The 19,631-nt window shown below is 45.8% G+C and overlaps 1 protein-coding gene across 1 annotated transcript; it reads left to right on the forward strand.

Moving 5' to 3' along the window:
- Positions 1-576: 576 nt before the first annotated feature.
- On the forward strand, positions 577-4,661 carry LOC123758044 (anti-sigma-I factor RsgI2-like). Its single transcript, XM_069339014.1, has 2 exons — positions 577-928; positions 3,973-4,661. The coding sequence occupies exons 1-2, from the start codon at positions 577-579 to the stop codon at positions 4,659-4,661; spliced, it is 1,041 nt and encodes a 346-aa protein (XP_069195115.1).
- Positions 4,662-19,631: the final 14,970 nt, after the last annotated feature.

A 19,631-nucleotide genomic window follows, 5' to 3' on the forward strand; every position in this document is an offset into this window, starting at 1 on the left:
TCAAAAGTAAGAACGATCTTGTAGAAAGAATTAACCAATAGCTAGGTGGAAAGGCTGTGCCTAGGAATTAAAGCTTGGATCTGTAAGCACCTGGAGATGAGCACATCCAGGTGAGAAGCAGCCTCAGAGGTCAGGTCATCCTCTTCACCATCATACACAGGTCAGGGGAGACAAGGGAACTATCAGGAGAAAACTCCAAGCCATTACATCTATATAGCACTTGGAAGGGATCAGGAAAAGTATTTGGGATGGGACGTTATCTTGAGATGATTTCGGGGCTTAGTGTCCCCGCGGTCTGGTCCTTGAGCAGGCCTCCACCCCCAGGAAGCAGCTCGGGACAGCTGACTAACTCCCAGGTACCTATTTACTGCTAGGTAACAGGGGCATCAGGGTGAAAGAATTCCATTTTCCAGAATGAAACGTTGCCCATTGTTTCTCGCCGGCGCCCGGCATCGAACCCGGGACCACAGGATCACGCGTACAGTGCTCTCTTCGCTCAGCCACCGGTTTCCCTTGGACGGGGGGAAGGAATGGTGCCCAACCACTTGGACGGTCGGGGATTGAACGCCAACCTGCATGAAGCGAGACCGTCGCTCTACCGTCCAGCCCAAGTGGTTGGTCATACAGGTCAGGGCTCTCCTCAGTATCAAGGGCCCAGGTCGTAATATTCCCGTTACTCTTCATCGTCCGCCTTTGTGCTGTGGCCGACAGATATTGAAATTCGAGAAACTCTGGAAGCCAGTCACCGGAGACCATGTGAGGAGCAAGCGACCTCGTCAGGAGGAACGATATAGTCAGCAGAGACGATCTCGTCAGCAGGGAACGATCCCATCAGTAAGGGAACGATCTCCGTCTCAGAGGGAACGACTACGTCAGATGGAACGATCTCTGTCAGCAGGGATCAATCGCATGAGACGGAAGGGGCCCCGTTAGAAAGAATCGACCACTGCAGGGACGACCTTATCACCCCGGGAACGACCTATACGTCAGCAGGGAACGACCGCATATGAGACAGAGCGACCACCGCCAGCACGACTCGAGCGGGCAAATAAGCCAACCATTATGTAAACACCGTTGAGGCTGGCCGAATGAAGCGGAGTCATCTCTCGTCATGTTGTGTTGACACTTTTGCCGACCGATTTTTCGCCACGAGTTTGTTGTTCTCGCAGACACGGGGGAGAGGGGAGACGGGAGAGCGAGAGGGGAGAGGGGTGAGGGGGAGACGGAAGGATCTAGGGGAGGAGGGGGAGGGAGAAGAGTTACAAGGCAAGGAGGAAGATATAAACTCTTCAAGTCTATAGTGATGGTACTCAAATTGTTTATACTCTCGATGTTCTTCCGTCTATTGTTTGCATTCGTTGCTCATTTGTTTCAGTTCTTTATAATGTTGAAAATGCTTGTGTCTGTTGTTTGCATTTTTATTATATACTAGCTGGCTGAGCCACAGCAACCCTTCCCTGTCCCCCCCCCCATCCTCTCCATCATTCCCCCCTCCCCATCCCTTCATCCTCCCCACCATTCTCCACTCCCCCGTCCCCTCGACCTCCCCACCATTCCCCATCCCCCATCCCCTCATCCTCCCCACCATCCCCCACTCTCCTGTCCCCTTATCATCCCCACAATTCTCCCCTCCCCTGTCCCCTCGTCCTCCCCACCATTCTCCACTCCCTCTTCCAATGCGTTCCCAAATGATCTGATGCTCCCATCAGAAAAATGGGAACATCAAATGATCTATTGTTCCCATCACTGGAAAATAAGAAGTTACAAAAACAAAATGAAAAACGGTTTAAAAAAATAAACTATACTCATGAAATAAATGGTATGGTATACAAAATGGATCAATTCCAATGCAATGTCACACAAAATAATTAAATTAAAATGAAAATAGATCGCAATATATGAAAATTAAACTTATCAATGCAATCGGAAACATTGAAATGGAATTGTAACATATTTAGTATAGCGCGTGTTGCTATTACATGCAACAGATGGCGTTGTTTAAAACATGTTTTTACCTGTCACAAGTGTGGCATCTATATAGTAGATATATAAAAACACGCACGTATTTGAATGGAACGTTGTGTCAAAATTTCAAAGCAATCTGTGAAGAACTTTCGAGATTACAGCGTGTGTTGCTCTTACGTGCAAAAGATGGCGCTGTTTTTCAAAAACGCATGTTTTTACCTGTCACAGGTGAGGCATGTATATAGTAGGTATATAAAAACGCGCGCCTATTCGAATGCAACATTGTGTCAAAATTTCAAAGCAATCGGTAAAGAGGTTTCGAAGATTTCCCTCACATAAAAAACACATAAAAAACACAGTTTTTTCCCCGTCACAGATGTGACAACTATATAGTATGTATATAAACACCCGCTCGGATGCGAATGGAACGTTGTGTCAAAATTTCAAAGCAATCGGTGAAGAACTTTCGGAGATTAGCGAATTTGAACAAACGAATATTTACATTTTTATTTATATAGATTTTGTTTATATATAGAATACATAACAAACATTTTGTTTGTAAATGCATTTGTACACACAAGGATATATTTTTCAAAAGATACAATTATTCTTTAAGCTTCGGGAAAGAGTGCAGTATGCCAGGTGACCGACAGATGGAGCCAATATATTGCATTATTTCCCGAAGCTTAAAGAATAATTGTATCTTTTGAAAAATATATCCTTGTGTGTATTGGCTCCATCTGTCGGTCACCTGGCATACTGCACTCGACTCCGTCCACCTGGCTAGTGCACTCAGCTTCGTCTGCTGGTAGTTCACTCGACTCCGTCCACCTGGCTAGTGCACTCAGCTTCGTCTGCTGGTAGTTCACTCGACTCCGTCCACCTGGCTAGTGCACTCAGCTTCGTCTGCTGGTAGTTCACTCGACTCCGCCCACCTGGCTAGTGCACTCAGCTTCGTCTGCTGGTAGTTCACTCGACTCCGTCCACCTGGCTAGTGCACTCAGCTTCGTCTGCTGGTAGTTCACTCGACTCCGTCCACCTGGCTAGTGCACTCAGCTTCGTCTGCTGGTAGTTCACTCGACTCCGTCCACCTGGCTAGTGCACTCAGCTTCGTCTGCTGGTAGTTCACTCGGCTCCGTCCACCTGGCTAGTGCACTCAGCTTCGTCTGCTGGTAGTTCACTCGACTCCGTCATTCCATGCATCGGCACGGTCACGTGACACGGCGTCTATCTGTATGATCTCTGGATAACCAGCTCCTCGTCGCCATGAGAAACGAGTAGGAATTTGTTCAGGATCGGATTCCTGGTACCGTAGATATATAATCTCTATTGGCAGCATCAATTACTGTGCTCCTTTCCTGTCATCCTGAATTACAGGGCATCTTCCCTGTCATCCTGAATTACAGGGCATCTTCCCTGTCATCCTGAATTACAGGGTTCCTTCCATGGCATCCTGAATTACAGTTTTCTCTTCTTAGAACATTAATATTCTAGATTAAACAAAGCAATGCTCTTTATGTAACAGGTGGAGCTCTCAAGACCTCATGCTTCTACAAAGACAAATATGGTCTTTACAAAAGGGAAATCAGAATACTTAAGCTGCTGGAAGCTTGGCACTCACCGGGGTGACACTCAAGGATTTTCGCTTCTTACAGGCCAGCACAGGAGGTTTCACCGGGAAGGCTTCCCACACTGCTTACTTCTCGGAGGTCTCCTTCGGCCATGGCCAAAGGGCGTTGACTTCTCTCCTACTGCTCACCCGAATCATTTAGGATGTGTGACTTTGACGGAACCAATCTCCTTGATGTACTCGGTCGCCAGCGTGCCTGTAGAAGGTTCTGGCGTTGTGGAAGGGCCCCAGGTTCTGGCTGGGTATCCGGTGGTTCGCGGATCCTAACTGAGCCCAATGGGGCCCTGTTGTGGTTCAATTGGAAGGCGGGAAGGTTCTTCTGAACCGCATTCGTTTCTCTTGTATATCATTCGAACGCTTTACACCTACGGTCACAGGAGCTCCGCCTTTACAAGTCCAGCCACTTTTTATCACGCCCTCCATCAACGCTCCCAACCCACCCACGTCACATTCCCCATCAATACCTCACTTTGTCATCTACCAATCCTCCATCAACGCCCCCAGCCTTCATCAACGCCCCAGCCTCCATCAACGCCCCAGCCTTCATCAACGCCCCCAGCCTCCATCAACGCCCCAGCCTCCATCAACGCCCCAGCCTCCATCAACGCCCCAGCCTCCATCAACGCCCCAGCCTTCATCAACGCCCCAGCCTCCATCAACGCCCCAGCCTCCATCAACGCCCCAGCCTTCATCAACGCCCCCAGCCTCCATCAACGCCCCAGCCTCCATCAACGCCCCAGCCTCCATCAACGCCCCAGCCTCCATCAACGCCCCAGCCTCCATCAACGCCCCAGCCTCCATCAGCGCCCCAGCCTCCATCAGCGCCCCAGCCTCCATCAGCACCCCAGCCTCCATCAGCGCCCCAGCCTCCATCAGCGCCCCAGCCTCCATCAACGCCCCAGCCTCCATCAGCTCCCCAGCCTCCATCAGCGCCCCAGCCTCCATCAGCGCCCCAGCCTCCATCAGCGCCCCAGCCTCCATCATGATGTCATCAGGATCGCCCCATCCGGAGATAATCGCCTCACTAACGACGCATCTCGCGCCATGCAAATTAGCCTCTTTGTAGCCCTGCGTCCCGGACGTGTACCGTGTTATGCTGCACCCGCCCCTGAGTTATGCTGCCCCAGCCCCTGTGTTATGCTGCACCAGCCCCTGTGTTATGCTGCACCCGCCCCTGTGTTATGCTGCACCCGCCCCTGTGTTATGCTGCACCCGCCCCTGAGTTATGCTGCACCCGCCCCCTGTGTTATGCTGCACCCGCCCCTGAGTTATGCTGCACCAGCCCCTGTGTTATGCTGCACCCGCCCCTGTGTTATGCTGCACCCGCCCCTGTGTTATGCTGCACCAGCCCCTGTGTTATGCTGCACCCGCCCCTGTGTTATGCTGCACCCGCCCCTGTGTTATGCTGCACCCGCCCCTGAGTTATGCTGCACCCGCCCCCTGTGTTATGCTGCACCCGCCCCTGAGTTATGCTGCACCAGCCCCTGTGTTATGCTGCACCCGCCCCTGTGTTATGCTGCACCCGCCCCTGTGTTATGCTGCACCCGCCCCTGAGTTATGCTGCACCCACCCCTGTGTTATGCTGCACCCGCCCCTGAGTTATGCTGTACCCACCCCTGTGTTATGCTGCCCCAGCCCCTGTGTTATGCTGCACCAGCCCGTGTGTTATGCTGCCCCAGCCCCTGTGTTATGCTGCACCCGCCCCTGAGTTATGCTGCCCCAGCCCCTGTGTTATGCTGCACCCGCCCCTGTGTTATGCTGCACCAGCCCGTGTGTTATGCTGCCCCAGCCCCTGTGTTATGCTGCACCCGCCCCTGTATTATGCTGCACCCGCCCCTGTGTTATGCTGCCCCAGCCCCTGTGTTATGCTGCACCAGCCCCTGAGTTATGCTGCACCCGCCCCTGTGTTATGCTGCACCAGCCCCTGTGTACCGGCCCATGACGCCTCCTCAGCACGCCTCCGCCCATTTCTCTCTCCCTCCTCCAGGGAGAGAGGGAGATTAGAAAGGAGAAAGGACATACAGGAGAGAGAGACGGGCAGGGGAGGGGGGAAAGGAGAAAGGGAATCCTCTTATCTCATTTTATTACAGAAATCCGAGAAATCCATGAAAAATCCGACGTACTAGTCAAAATTGCAGCCCTGTAGTGTTAACATGTGCTCTGCGTCGGTCTGGACAGGATAGGTATGATGCTTGGATTCGATGGATTCTGTCCGGACAAAATAGTTACATTTTTACGGTGTCAAATCGTGATGAGAGGAGTGGCTGCCTCACAGCGACAGTCTGAGCAGTCAGTCAGTCAGTCAGTCAATCAGTCAGTCAGTCAGTCAGTCAGTCACTCTCTCTCTCTCTCTCTCTCTCTCTCTATATATATATATATATATATATATATATATATATATATATATATATATATATATATATATATATATATATATATATATATATATATATACACACATATATATATACATATTATATATATATATATATATATATATATATATATATATATATATATATATATATATATATATATATATAGAGCTGCAGAGCTATATATAGAGCTATATATGAGCTATATAGAGCTATATATAGAGCTATGTAGAGCTATATATATAGAGAGCTGCAAGCTTTCTTTTCCAGCGCCTCAGTGTGGCGATACAGAGGGGAAATGCGCACTGCATCCAGGGTTCCTGCCCGCCATCTGAGGAGCTGGAGGAACTCGACAACCTATGACAACCATCTTTGTAACCCATATGTAACTCCTTTTTTGTAACAAAGTTCAAATAAAGTAAATATATATGTGTACATACAAAAGAATGGGGGTGGTAGGAGAAGATAATATTAGTGTTCAGTGAGAAACCACAAGGTCTCCTCTGAATACTTTTTATTTTCTTCTCCGAGGCTATGGGTCCCCACATTGGCACCAGAGGTGGTACCCTCACAAAATTTATATATATATATATATATATATATATATATATATATATATATATATATATATATATATATATATATATATATATATATATATATATATATATATGTTTCCAGTGAAGTCATACATTCCCATTCCATGCAGATGCTGTCATTCCTAAAAGTATTTTTATGTCACACGATATTGTCTGAAAAAAGCAGGTGGTGAAGAGGCACCTTTTGTAGCCAGATGTCGTCTGGTGTATCCGGCTCCAGGTGCCGGCTTCACAGCCTCTCACACTACGTTATCAGGCTTCATGCTGCTTGTCTGATGCTTCACCTCTCGATCAAACGCCGCTCACAATGACCTCTCCTCTTTCTATTAATTTACACGTGTCAGCTGATGCAACAACGGAGGTGATGTCACAGTCCTATTGATCACCAACTGTTCTTGCTTTAGAAATATACATATCAACCCATAGTACAGGAATCAGTTACCTGGACGGGTTCATGTATCATGAGAGATCTAAAGTAGCTAAAGCTTCACGGTTACTGGCTTCGTTACACCTGATGAAGGGCGCTACAGACGGAATGCAAGTGTCCATTCAAGAGGGCTTATAGGCGAGACATCTGTTGGGTGGGATCCCGGGTGCTATAGTGGGTTTAATATACATTTAGCAGCACAGGAGGGATCAGGGAGGTCCCACGGGTAGGCTTCACAGGCACCAAGGGGAAGACCCAAGTGTCTGATCCTCCCTTCCCCATGGTTGGGATCCGGAGGTCCCACTAGTAGGATCCGTCTATCCCCGCGGGTGGGATCCAGGAAGCTAGTGCCTGTTACATCTGGGTGGCGCTACTGGCACAGATGGAGAGACTAATTAGCCAGAATGGCGCGCCAGGGAGGCACCCCAGTGCCACCAATTTCTCTTCTAACAATGTCCCATTCCTTTACGAGCAAGTGTCTCTGAATGGAGACAAACGAGGGAGGCCACACGACATCTTTGGCATAAATTCAAAGGAAAAGAAACCCTAAATGCAGAGATATTTCTTCGTATTTTGCCAATATATTTCTTGAAATAGTAAGGAGCGCCTCGATCGGGTTGATGCAGCATGCTGTCTGTTGTTGGTAAATAATCCAGATGTTTGTAAAGGCTATCAACCTTGTGAATGAATGTTGCAAACCTCGTGAATGAGTACTACCAATAACGTGGATATATGTATTGCTGCTCCGTGAATGAGTACTGTCAACTCCCATGAATAACCAGTTGTTGCCTAGGATTGATCATTCACAAGTAGATTATCACCAACACACACTTGTATTACAAACACACACATATACTACCAACACACATATATAAACTACCAACACACACACATATACTACCAACACATATATTACCAAGGCTGGAGACAGCAGTGTGAGAGCAGGCTGAAGGTGGGTTAAATGAGCTGTCAGTGGTGCCGAGTACCTTGTAAATATTTTCCTCTCTGGTGTAAACAGCTTCGTTCACATCGCGTCAGCGTGTTGACCTTCTTAACTCTCTGGATATTGGTGTGTGACCTGAGAGTAGACGACACCTTCTTTATTATTTATTTATATACAAGAAGGTACTTTAGGGGTCAAGAGAGTACATATTAATGATGATTTTACATTCTTGTAAAGCCACTAGCACGCAAAGCGTATCGGGCAAACTCTACTTTATGCTGTTAACTAGGAGGGTTACCCGGCGTTGTATGGGACTTTCTGTCTCCCCTCCCTCTATATAACTATCTCTACCTAGCTCTGCCTATCTCTATCTTTCCCACTAGCTATTTCTTCGTTTTCCTCTCCCACTTCCATCACCCCCCCCCTCTCTCCCATCAAGAAGCACTGAAACAAATGTTAGATCTCAGATGCTTTGCTTTTCCTCTCACACTTTTCCTTTTCCAATTTGTTTTCTTTTCAGTAAAACTCCACGGTAATCACACGAAATATTTCACACATGACGTCATGAAAGCTCCATGAAAGTAGCCAAGCTGTCTTTATAATTGCTAATATTTCTTTAAGCATTTAACTTAGCCGTACCGTGACCTATATTCGTCCCTCACCCGTAGACCATTTCGACTAGCATGGCATCGTGAGGTAAGACCAGCAAAGAAGGAAGATGCTGTAAGCGTTTTCTCTTCCTCTCCGGACACGTGAGAAGGTTGTCAACACCACGGGAGGCTCTCCAGCTTCCTGCAGGAGGCTGAGTGCGTGTTGCTATGTCGACACCTCTCTGGGAGTGTTGGTCTTGACGCTCACTTCATTAATGAGGAATTAAGAGGGAGGGTGGAGGAGTAGGTGAGGAGGGGGGGGAGGGAGGGAAGAGAGGTAGGGATGTAGGAAAGGAAAAGAAGATGGATGGAGGGATTGAGCGAGGGAGAGACGGAGAGAGGAGATAGGAAGGAATGAGTGAGCTTGAGCGGGAAGTAATGAAATGAGACAGAGGAGGCTGGAGAGAGCAGAGAGAGAGAGGAGAGAGAGAGAGAGAGAGTGGGAGAGTTTGTTTATGTACACACAAACATGCCGCCGCTTCACAAACGTTTCAAATACGTTGTTGTTCACGCCACGAATGTTCACAGATTCTGTACATATCGTCTCTCTCTCTCTCTCTCTCTCTCTCTCTCTCTCTCTCTCTCTCTCTCTCTCTCTCTCTCTCTCTCTCTCTCTCTCTCTCTCTCTCTCTCTCTCTCAGAACAGTGAACAAGTGTTCCACAAGAGACCATTCCCACCAGCCCCTGGAACTCTTTATTAATTTCCGTCTCTGTGATTGGGCAACGCTGAACCAGCTTTACTGCTCAATTTACAGTAATGGAATGATAATTGGCCAATGACATACATGGTTAATACTGCAGTTGATTGTAATTGGTCTGCAAATAAGCGAACTATCGCTCATATTCCAGCGCATTAATTACAATGTGATTTGAACTTATACAATAAATTACAAATTGATTTGACTAATTAAAATCTCAGTTATTATGTTATCCAGACAGTGATTAAAATGAAATAATTATCAGAGTCGTTGATGGCTGATAGCATGTTTAAGTACATATTTACGAGAGCGCACGTGTGGACTAATAAATATTCTCATAGAGGTATAGTTACCTTCAATATTTCATCAATTAAGCTGACAAGGTGAAGCCTAATTATCGAGAAAGGATGTACAGGTTTCGTAAGAAGACTCGTACTAAATGTCCACGGATGGGGGCCCCACCGGAGCAAGTTCGGACAAAGGACGTTGATCTAATATTAAATGAGCGTTGCTAGCGTTGAGCCGAAGTTCATTTTACGTTCACACTACGTTGATTTAGCGTATATCCTTCATTGACCCTACGTTGATCACATTGATTGATCGTTGATCCTATATTAACCCTACGTTGATCACACTTTATATTAAACATTACTCGATAATAATATTTACCCGTCGAGGAGAAACGCGAACGAGAAAATCTGGGCCCGAGGCCTTGAGCCCAACCTGACGCACCAGCAGGTGGACGTAGACGGTCGCAAAGTGCTTCCCCTACGAGTCCCTCGAGGCCATCTTCGTCACTCACCCAAGGCACTCACCCAGAGGCACTCACACACTCAGACGGCGGACAGGAACCCCCCCCCCTCTCCCAGCATGTGGTGCGTGTTGTTTAAACATGAACATCCGCATCTTATTAGTGCCAAGCTTCTTGTCATCAGCCACCACTTCCGGTGTTAGGATTATGAACTAATTTCGATGAGAGAGAGAAAGAGAGAGAGAGAGAGAGCGAGAGAGAGAGAGAGAGGGAGAGAGAGAGAGAGAGAGAGAGAGAGAGAGAGAGAGAGAGAGAGAGAGAGAGAGAGAGAGAGAGAGAGAGAGAGAGAGAGAGAGAGAGAGCGAGAGAGCGAGAGAGCGAGAGAGCGAGAGAGCGAGAGAGAGAGAGAGAGAGAGAGGGAGAGAGAGAGAGAGAGAGAGAGAGAGAGAGAGAGAGAGAGAGAGAGAGAGAGAGAGAGAGAGAGAGAGAGAGAGCGAGAGAGCGAGAGAGAGAGAGAGAGAGAGAGAGAGAGAGAGAGAGAGAGAGAGAGAGAGAGAGAGAGAGAGAGAGAGAGAGAGAGAGAGAGAGAGAGAGAGAGCGAGAGAGCGAGAGAGCGAGAGAGCGAGAGAGCGAGAGAGCGAGAGAGAGAGAGAGAGAGAGAGAGAGAGAGAGAGAGAGAGAGAGAGAGAGAGAGAGAACAGATGTCGCTCTGGGGCCCATCCAATATTATGATCTGCATCAGCTGGCATTAGCATCCAAACCAGTTGGCTTCAAGATCTAAACCAACAGATTCTAAACCACAGAGACGTACACACAGGAGGTGGAATAACTGCCCACAAGTTATTCAGAAGGAAAAAAAATGTACAAACATCCTAGTCACCACCGCCTATGACTGCCGGGTCCGAGAGCTTAACCCCTGAACTGTGCAGCACTTTTTAATGTACTACATCGTTGTGCAACTGACTTGAAACCCCTTACAAATCAAATGGGGTAAAAATCGCATATAGTGATTGGAACACAGGATGAAATCTCAGATACCGTTTGAAGCAGTGTAAAAAGAGTTCTGGAATCCAATACTCTCTTACTCAGAAAAAAAACAGCTTGAAATACTTTTTTCTTTCATTCTTTTTACCGTAAAAGCATCAACACCAATTCAGACGTCAGGGTTGTATCACTTATAAACTGGATTCGCGTGTTAATCCATCTTCGTTTCCTGCGCTAAGGAAGTTGTGTATATTAATAGGCGTCTTGGGGGAGTCACACTCTGAGGAGACCGTCACCAGTCTTCAGGAAACTGGAGGTGATATAAGATCTGGGTACAGAACGAATCAATCATCAGAGGTCAAGTTAGTAAACTTTATGCTCAACCAATTATGACAGAATGACGAGAGTTTAGACTGTGGAATATGGAAGGATGTCTACTACAGTAGTTGTAATGTAGGAAGGGGTTGTACTAGCCCCCCCCCCCTCGTTATAAAGGGGGGTTGTACTAGTCCCCCCTCGTCATAAAGGAGGGGGATCGTACTAGCCCCCTCATCATAAGGCCTCTGAGAAGGATCCATTAATGTCGTGACGTTACTATGGTGAGAGTGAGCAGCGAGCAAAGTCTTTGTTGTATTTTGCTTTCCTGACGACTTCGAAGGTGACCACGTCACTATCTTTCATTATCAAGTGTTTTTCCAGGCAGGCAAGCAAGCAAGCATGGGAGTCATCCGTTTTGTGTGTTAATTGCATTGTCAATTTACTTTTGATGAATATTTTCTTTGAACTGAAGTTTCGCTAAATTCTTGCCAGAGCTTTGTCCTCCGTTCAAGCTTTCTAGATGTATATGAGTAACTGCATGGTGTATAACCTGACCTGACCTGTATGGTGTATGGTGACCTCAGCCTAACCTGACCTGTATGGTGTATGGTTCCTCAGCCTGACCTGACCTGTATGGTGTATGGTTCCTCAGCCTAACCTGACCTGTATGGTGTATGGTTCCTCAGCCTAACCTGACCTGTATGGTGTATGGTTCCTCAGCCTAACCTGACCTGTATGGTGTATGGTTCCTCAGCCTAACCTTACCTGTATGGTGTATGGTTCCTCAGCCTAACCTGACCTGTATGGTGTATGGTTCCTCAGCCTAACCTGACCTGTATGGTGAACTCTGCCAAAACAGATTCACGTTACTACGTCCTCCCTCCTCTCCAAAAAATGTTTCATAAATCTTTCCACTGTTTAGCTAATAAAAAAAAATCCGTTTTTAATATTAACGAAAATGCAATACAAATTAAAACCTAATTCTATATTGACAATGCAATAAAACACAGGTTGTTATAATTACCTTGACATGTGTCAAACAAACCCAGGGTAGCTGGAGCACCGTGGCTGGCTATCCCAGGGGTCGACGATCGCTGGACACATGTGTGAAAACATGTATGACACAGGCTCGTCAATTTATCCTGAAAAATCATTTTGGATACTGTAAAATAATTTAATAGTTAATTTAGGCTTCAAATGCATGTATATAAAAAATATGCATCTATGTACACGTAAATGTGTTTGAATACACATGCATTGAATAAATATATTTAGATGCATATAATGATGAGTTACACATCCGGTTTCCTAAATAAGTTTATTCCTCAACTCACTTAAGAACTTGCGCGCACTGCTACCCAATGCGCTTAATGTCTCCAAGCCTGCTGAAACAAACCCGAAGCAGTGTAGAAGGCCTCGGTAGTTCTTAGTACCCAGGGTCTTCCTGAAAGTAGCAACACCACCCTCAGTGCCCCTGTCGTAGCTGTCGGCTACAGTGGGGGGCACGTGTGTAATCCCTCACTATCTGGCTACTACTATTCCAAGACATGTTGGTCTGCCATTGTATTGCCGCAGATACATCTCTGTTGGATGAGTACGGATGTGTTGAGGTACAGAGCTACTATACCAGTGAGAAGGATCCGTCTGTGTAGACAAGTTTTCTAAGCAGTGTTAAGGATGGCAAATTAAATAATCCCCAGGGCTGTCATTTCCCAGAAGCACTAGCTAGCAATGTTGATATTCTTTTCTTCGTTGTGGAGATATCTCAGAATCCATCTTAATATCAGTGTGAGATGATGGCTGGGGTGAAGGGGAAGGCAATATCGTCCCACCTGCTGGCTCCCTCAATAAGCTTAAAATCGTGAATCCCACTTATCTCGTGCAGTCCTGTGGAATATTCTCCACCAACTCACTGGCAACAATGCACCAGGATATAAATGCCGGTATGGTTGTCTGTATTAGCTTACATATTCCCATCCCCTGCAGTGACTGGTAGCACTGCTTGGTCGCAGTGACTATCATACAAGTTAAGGTTTGAGTGCCCGTGCGAAGACTAATTTCAGAAACTCGTCGTATCCGTTCTCTTTGAACTATGGAAAGTGGGTACTAGCCTTACAATGACCAACACACACACACACACAATGTTTACAAATGAATACCAACAGAACAAGGGGGCGCGGATGGAAGCTTGAGACTCAGATGTGTCATAGAGATGTTAGAAAGTTTTATTTTAGCATAAGAGAAGTAAATAAATGGAGTGACCAAAAGGAGCAGGTTGTCGAAGCAAACTCAATCCACAACTTTAAAAGCAGGTATGATAGGGAAATAGTTTTAGGAGTCATTGCATTAGACAACCGGTGACTAGAAAAGCAGGTCCTAAGAGCTAAGGTCGAAATCCTCGATCCTGCAGGCACAAATAGGTGAGTACACACACACTAGGTGAGTACACACACACACTAGGGAAATAGGTTTATATGTACAGGTTTGATAGGGAAATAGGAATGGGGTCATTGCTGTAAACAACCGTTAAGTAGAAAGGCGGGATCCAAGAGTCAATGCTCGATCCTGCAGAAACAAATAGGCCAGTAGAAATAGCTGAGAGTGAGTACACACACACACAATAAGATATCGTAAATACATCAGTTGATTGACGGTTGAGAGGCGGGACCAAAGAGCCAGAGCTCAACCCCCCCCCCCCCTCCTGCAAGCCAAAGCTTCACCCCCCTAGGTGAGTACAACTAGGCAAGTACACACACACACACACACAAAAGGCAACTCCTACAAAAGTATGTAACATTAGCTGAGCTTGCCAGCAGACATATGGCGTGCAAGACATATAGCGAGAAGCGGATAGCTCTCGTGATATAAGACAGGTCGTGTCACAAAGGCGGACAATCTACCCGCTATCATAAGACATAGTGACAGAAAGGTGATAGCCCGCCTGCTATCGTAAGTGACAAAGGTGACAGCCCGCCTGCTATCGTAAGAGTGACAGAAAGATGACAGCCCGCCTGCTATCGTTAAGACAGTGTCAGAAAGGTGACAACCCGCCTGCTATCGTAAGACAGTGACAGAAAGGTGACAGCCCGCCTGCTATCGTAAGACATAGTGACAGAAAGGTGACAGCCCGCCTGCTATCGTAAGACAATGTGACAACCCGCCTGCTATCATAAGACAATGTGACAGCCCGCCTGCTATCGTAAGACAGAAAGGCGACAGCCCGCCTCCAGTTATAACATGGTTGAGGTGATCGCCTCTGAGGTATGGCGTCGGGGCACGTGTGGGGGGACAAGATAAGAGGTTCACCTGGAGCTGTAGGCTTCTGGGGGAGGAAGCTGAAGCAAGTCCACGCTTCTTGGGCAGACGAGGAGTGGATTGGAGGTTGGCGAAGTCTCTATGGTCAAGCAGAATACAGGTAGACCAATCTCTAGCGAGTGGAGTGTCCAGTACTTGCTCAACATGTCTTTGTCGTCTGTCTGCGGAATTGTTAACATGAGAAAGGAACTAAACTTACCTTCCATTTACGAAAGAATAGTTCTACTTAGTACTATGTTTTGCGCCAAAACTTTGAAAAATAATGGTCCCCCCAGCTCTATTCAAATTAAATTAAGATCCATTCTAAACAATTCTGACTGTTCCCTCAATCCGCCGCAAAAAGCTCCCTACAGTGTGTGGCTCAGTTGTTGTGCCTATAATCTTCAGAAACTGAATGTATCTCTTAACCCTGATAAAACTGTTCACTATATTCCCCCTTGGAAAGATGTGGAGGTCTCTCTGCATTATACTCCCATCAGTGTAAAACAAATGTATAACACTGACATTTTGAGATGTATAACATTAGAAGCTATTGACAGTCATCTTCAAATTCTCAAACCGACTGAATCCTATGCCTTTACTGATGGATCTGTGCAGTTAGGCACTGGTAGAACAGGTTGTGCATGTGCAGTGTATAAAGGGAATGAAATGATCATGACTAGTACACAGAGATTGAACAACTGGGCAAGCACGACACAGACCGAGCTATTGGGTATTTATCTAGCCAGTGAATACCTTAAGCTCAATGGTGGTGGAGTGATATTCTGTGACTCTAAAAGTGCTCTGCAGTCCTTAAATAACCCATCACAATGTACGTCGGAAGTAGCTTGTAATATTAAATGGAATGTAATTTTTGCCAATGATAATAACTCTTGTATAAAATTTGTGTGGATCCCATCCCATGTTGGAGTTGGAAAACATGACTTTGTAACTTTGCAGGAAAGAAAGACTTTGCAGGAAAGAAAACATTGATTATGACTTTGGACTATCTAATGCAGTTATTAGAAACATACAAATTAAAGAAATTAATTCAGATTTAGAAGAACTAAGAAATGCCCAGAGACCTGAAAGCTGCAGTATTAAAAGTTATGACAAGTTTTGTAATAATAGGTATTTGTATGGTCAGCACAGTAACCGGACCAGGCAATGTGATATAGTCATTGCGCGAATTCGCCTTGGCTATAGACACATCTGGCAGGTTAGTGAGGCTGAGCCACTACCAGAATATTCAGATTGTAAACTCTGTGATAAACCTTTAATGCATTCACTAGAACACTATATTGATGAATGTGAAACCGTAAAGGACTTTAGACCTCCTGGCCTATTGTACCACCAACTGTGTAACTATTTTATTGACTCAGGTGTTCTGGACGACATCCTAACAATTTACCCAAAATTTGCTTGTCCATTTTAAAGAATGAAGAACAATTTTTAGTTATATTACTTCTAAGCTGTATCACTTATGAACCCATCCCTGCCCTTGTGTGGCAGTGCACAATAGAAAGTTGTTTTCACGTATCCATACATTAAAACATTGATTGTAACAATGATATATATGTGCTTCAGCCTACAGTTTAGACCTATTGTCTTATGTATGACCCTCTGTCCTGCGTGACAGTGAATACTAGCATTATCCTCACTTTAATAAGACCTATCAAAATCCTCAGATTAGGCAAAATTGTAATTAATTTTGTCAATAAAGATGTTAATAATAATAATGTCTGCGGAAGAGACGTGCGCCAGGGAGCCGCGCGCAGATGCCGTCAACCAATCAGGACGCAGAGTCACCTAACGTATAAAATACACCCTCGGGCGGGAACTTTGAATGTGGCTCCCTTTATGACTTAAACAAATCGTGTCAGCAAGGTAGATAGCCTTCTTGTTATCATAAACACAATCTATTTCTCATTCCCACAAGTTTCCTTCGTCTGTTTAGCATTACCTTTTCTCAGAACCGTGCACCATTCCCACCCCCAACCTATAAATTAAAATTGGATGGCGGTACGCACCACAAATACATATATTACATTCATGATTCAAAATTTATTAATATAATGCTGTTTGTATCATGTATCACTTGAGTCTGTATATTATGTGTTTGTTGCCGTGTCACTGACGTTGGTCCCCCCAGGGGGGAGTGGGGGGGGGTAAGCCATGCTGTGGATGTGCGACAATTATGGATAATATATTAAACCTAAAATGCACTCACTTATTATTAACTAGTAACAGAACCATGTTTTGTTCACAGAAGTTATATTTATAATATTACGACCTTTTGAATAATATTACAAAGTTCCTTCTGAAGCAATATGCATGTCAGTCACCTTAGGCTATCTTTGGCTGGGCTCAAATTCATATTTCTATAAATCACACGAACTATTATATTGTGTGATTATTCCTATTATTCACCAATCAAGTAAAATTATAAATTAAATTTTAATTATTAATTCGTCAGAGCACGAATAACACCGTTACTTTGATAATAACTAAGAATTAATTACACTTTTGCGGCATAGCAGCAGCATAGTGTGTCCGAAACGCTGTGCTTGTCTAGTGGCTTCGCAACAATGTAATGCTCAAACACCGCTCTTTTATACTCACACAACCCAATTGTTATGTATAAGTAAATAAATAACATTCACTCAAAACCGGGGTTTTTAACATCACCAAGACTCCATAGTGCTATGGAATGCATTAGGCAGTGATGTGGTGGAGGCTGACTCCATACACAGTTTCAAATGTAGATATGATAGAGCCCAATAGGCTCAGGAATCTGTACACCAGTTGATTGATGGTTGAGAGGCGGGACCAAAGAGCCAGAGCTAAACCTCAGCAAGCACAACTAGGTGAGTAGGTGTCCTGCTCCTCACCATTGTGTGGGCTCTTAGGCGCCTCTGGACTGGTACATAAGACAATCATTAGTGTTAGGATCAAGAAACTGAAGCAAATATATAGGCAATATAAGGCAAACCTGGCCTTATATTGTGGAGAAATATGCTTATCTACGATATTGTAGTTAGAGATATATACATTTGATAGAGATATATTTGCGGGAAAATGGCTGATAAACTGGATGGATGTCATCCAATCAGGAGAGAGCGGGCGGTGACGTGGACCGTGGCAACGCGTTCTGATTGGCTGAGAGACGGTCACTCTGGGGTTATAGACACTGGAGCACAAGGGTCGCGCTTCCAACACCTGTCAACTGCTCAATTTGCCTGGTCTTACAGCTAGTGATAGTTGGCTCGTTTGAGTGAGAGGAGGAGCGGCGGCCGCGTCTCCCAGCACCACAGGGCAGACGACGCCGGCGTGCCGCGGGGGGGAGTGCTTGCTTCCACATTTTTCACCGAGTTTCAGGTCCACCACCTGAAGTCGTAGTGGTTTTTGGTGATAACCGGAAGAGTGAATAATTACCACTACTATAGGGGACAGTTATCGTACCAGACGACTACACACGCCAGTGGAGGTAAGTATTAAATTACCACTTATTTAGCCCATGAACAGCATGCTTGGTTACGTTCAGTGATAATTATTAGTCCCATGGTGATTGTCAGGGCCAGCAGGAAAATATTTTTGGTGCTAGGAGGAGGGTATATTGCCAGAGGAGGGAGCCGCTGTGTGTCCACCGACAGTTGGAGTGGGAGTGACGGGAGAGGTGCGGCGTCCCAGCTATTTATGCTCTCAGGTGGACAGGTGCCGCACGCCGCCAGCGGGGACCGGTGTAGGCTGCTTCCAGCTGGGGTAATTTCCGAGATAATGCTATATATACATGTTTACTTTTCGTTGATATCGGATATTATTGCGTTATTGGTTGATTGCAGCATCGTATATTCATGTTATGGGGGGAAGGGTTACTTGAGGTATATGCTGGTGGATATAATCCAGACTGAGAGGAGGAATCCACTTGACATCCATTTTGGTTATAAAGATTGTGTTGGGGTCTTTTTTTCTTTTTATCCACGCCGTTTTATCCACCAAGAAGCTATACAGTTACCGGGTGTCCCAGAGCGGAATTATTGGGGACAGCTGAGTTCAGTGACGAGGAACTCTGCATCATATTGATGGGCGTCTGAAATGTGATAAATGTATCTGAAAATTACTAAGTTTCCACCTGTGTTCCCTTGCTCGTGTTCCGCTTATGGTAAATAGTTTGCCTTTGTCAACTTTAGTTGCCATTTTCTGTACCATTTCTCCTGTTTGTCCCGGTCGTCTTGTAGTCTCTGTCTTTCTCTACCTTGATTCTTCTCATAATTTTAGCATCATCGGCAAATGTTAAAAGGAATGAGTCTATTCCCTCTGGGAGATCGTTTACATATATCAGAAACCGAATGAGTCCAAGTACAGAGCCCTGTGGGACTCCGCTGGTGACCTCTCGCCACTCTGATGTCTCCCTCTTCACAGTAACTGTTTCCAATTACCAAGATACTCCCTTATCCACGGGAGCACCTTACATGTTATTTCTGCCTGTTTGGGACATGAAGAGGTCCAGGGGTGAAGGGGGGAAGGGAGGATTTGGGTGGCATGCTGGGCATTGTACTCACCTAGTTCAGCTAGTTGTGCTTGCGGGGGTTGAGCTCTGGCTGTTTGGTCCCGCCACTCAACTGTAAAATTGTGTAAGGAGTCGGGTGGGGAAGAGGTGCAGCTCCAGTGGGGCGGGTGTTGCAAGGTGTAGCAAGGCCCACATAACGACTCAAGACACCTTGTTATAACGGACTCTGCAAGAGACACAATCACGCAAAGTTTTTATCTTGTCATTCAGGAATTAAATTCTCTTAAAGTTATAATGAACTTTTACTCGTTGCTTAATTAGTGATGAGTGTAAACTATGAAGCACCACGAAGGTGGGTGTTGACCCACCTCACACACCTCACCCACATGAGGTGTAGGTGGTAGAGGCTGGCAGCTAGCTGTTTGGGTCGCGGGTTCGAGTCACCCAAGAGCTTTAGTTGAACTTCTCAATAATAACAATGAAAGAG

The sequence above is a fragment of the Procambarus clarkii genome, chromosome 40 (genome assembly GCF_040958095.1).
Source record: "Procambarus clarkii isolate CNS0578487 chromosome 40, FALCON_Pclarkii_2.0, whole genome shotgun sequence".
NCBI lineage: Eukaryota > Metazoa > Arthropoda > Malacostraca > Decapoda > Cambaridae > Procambarus > Procambarus clarkii.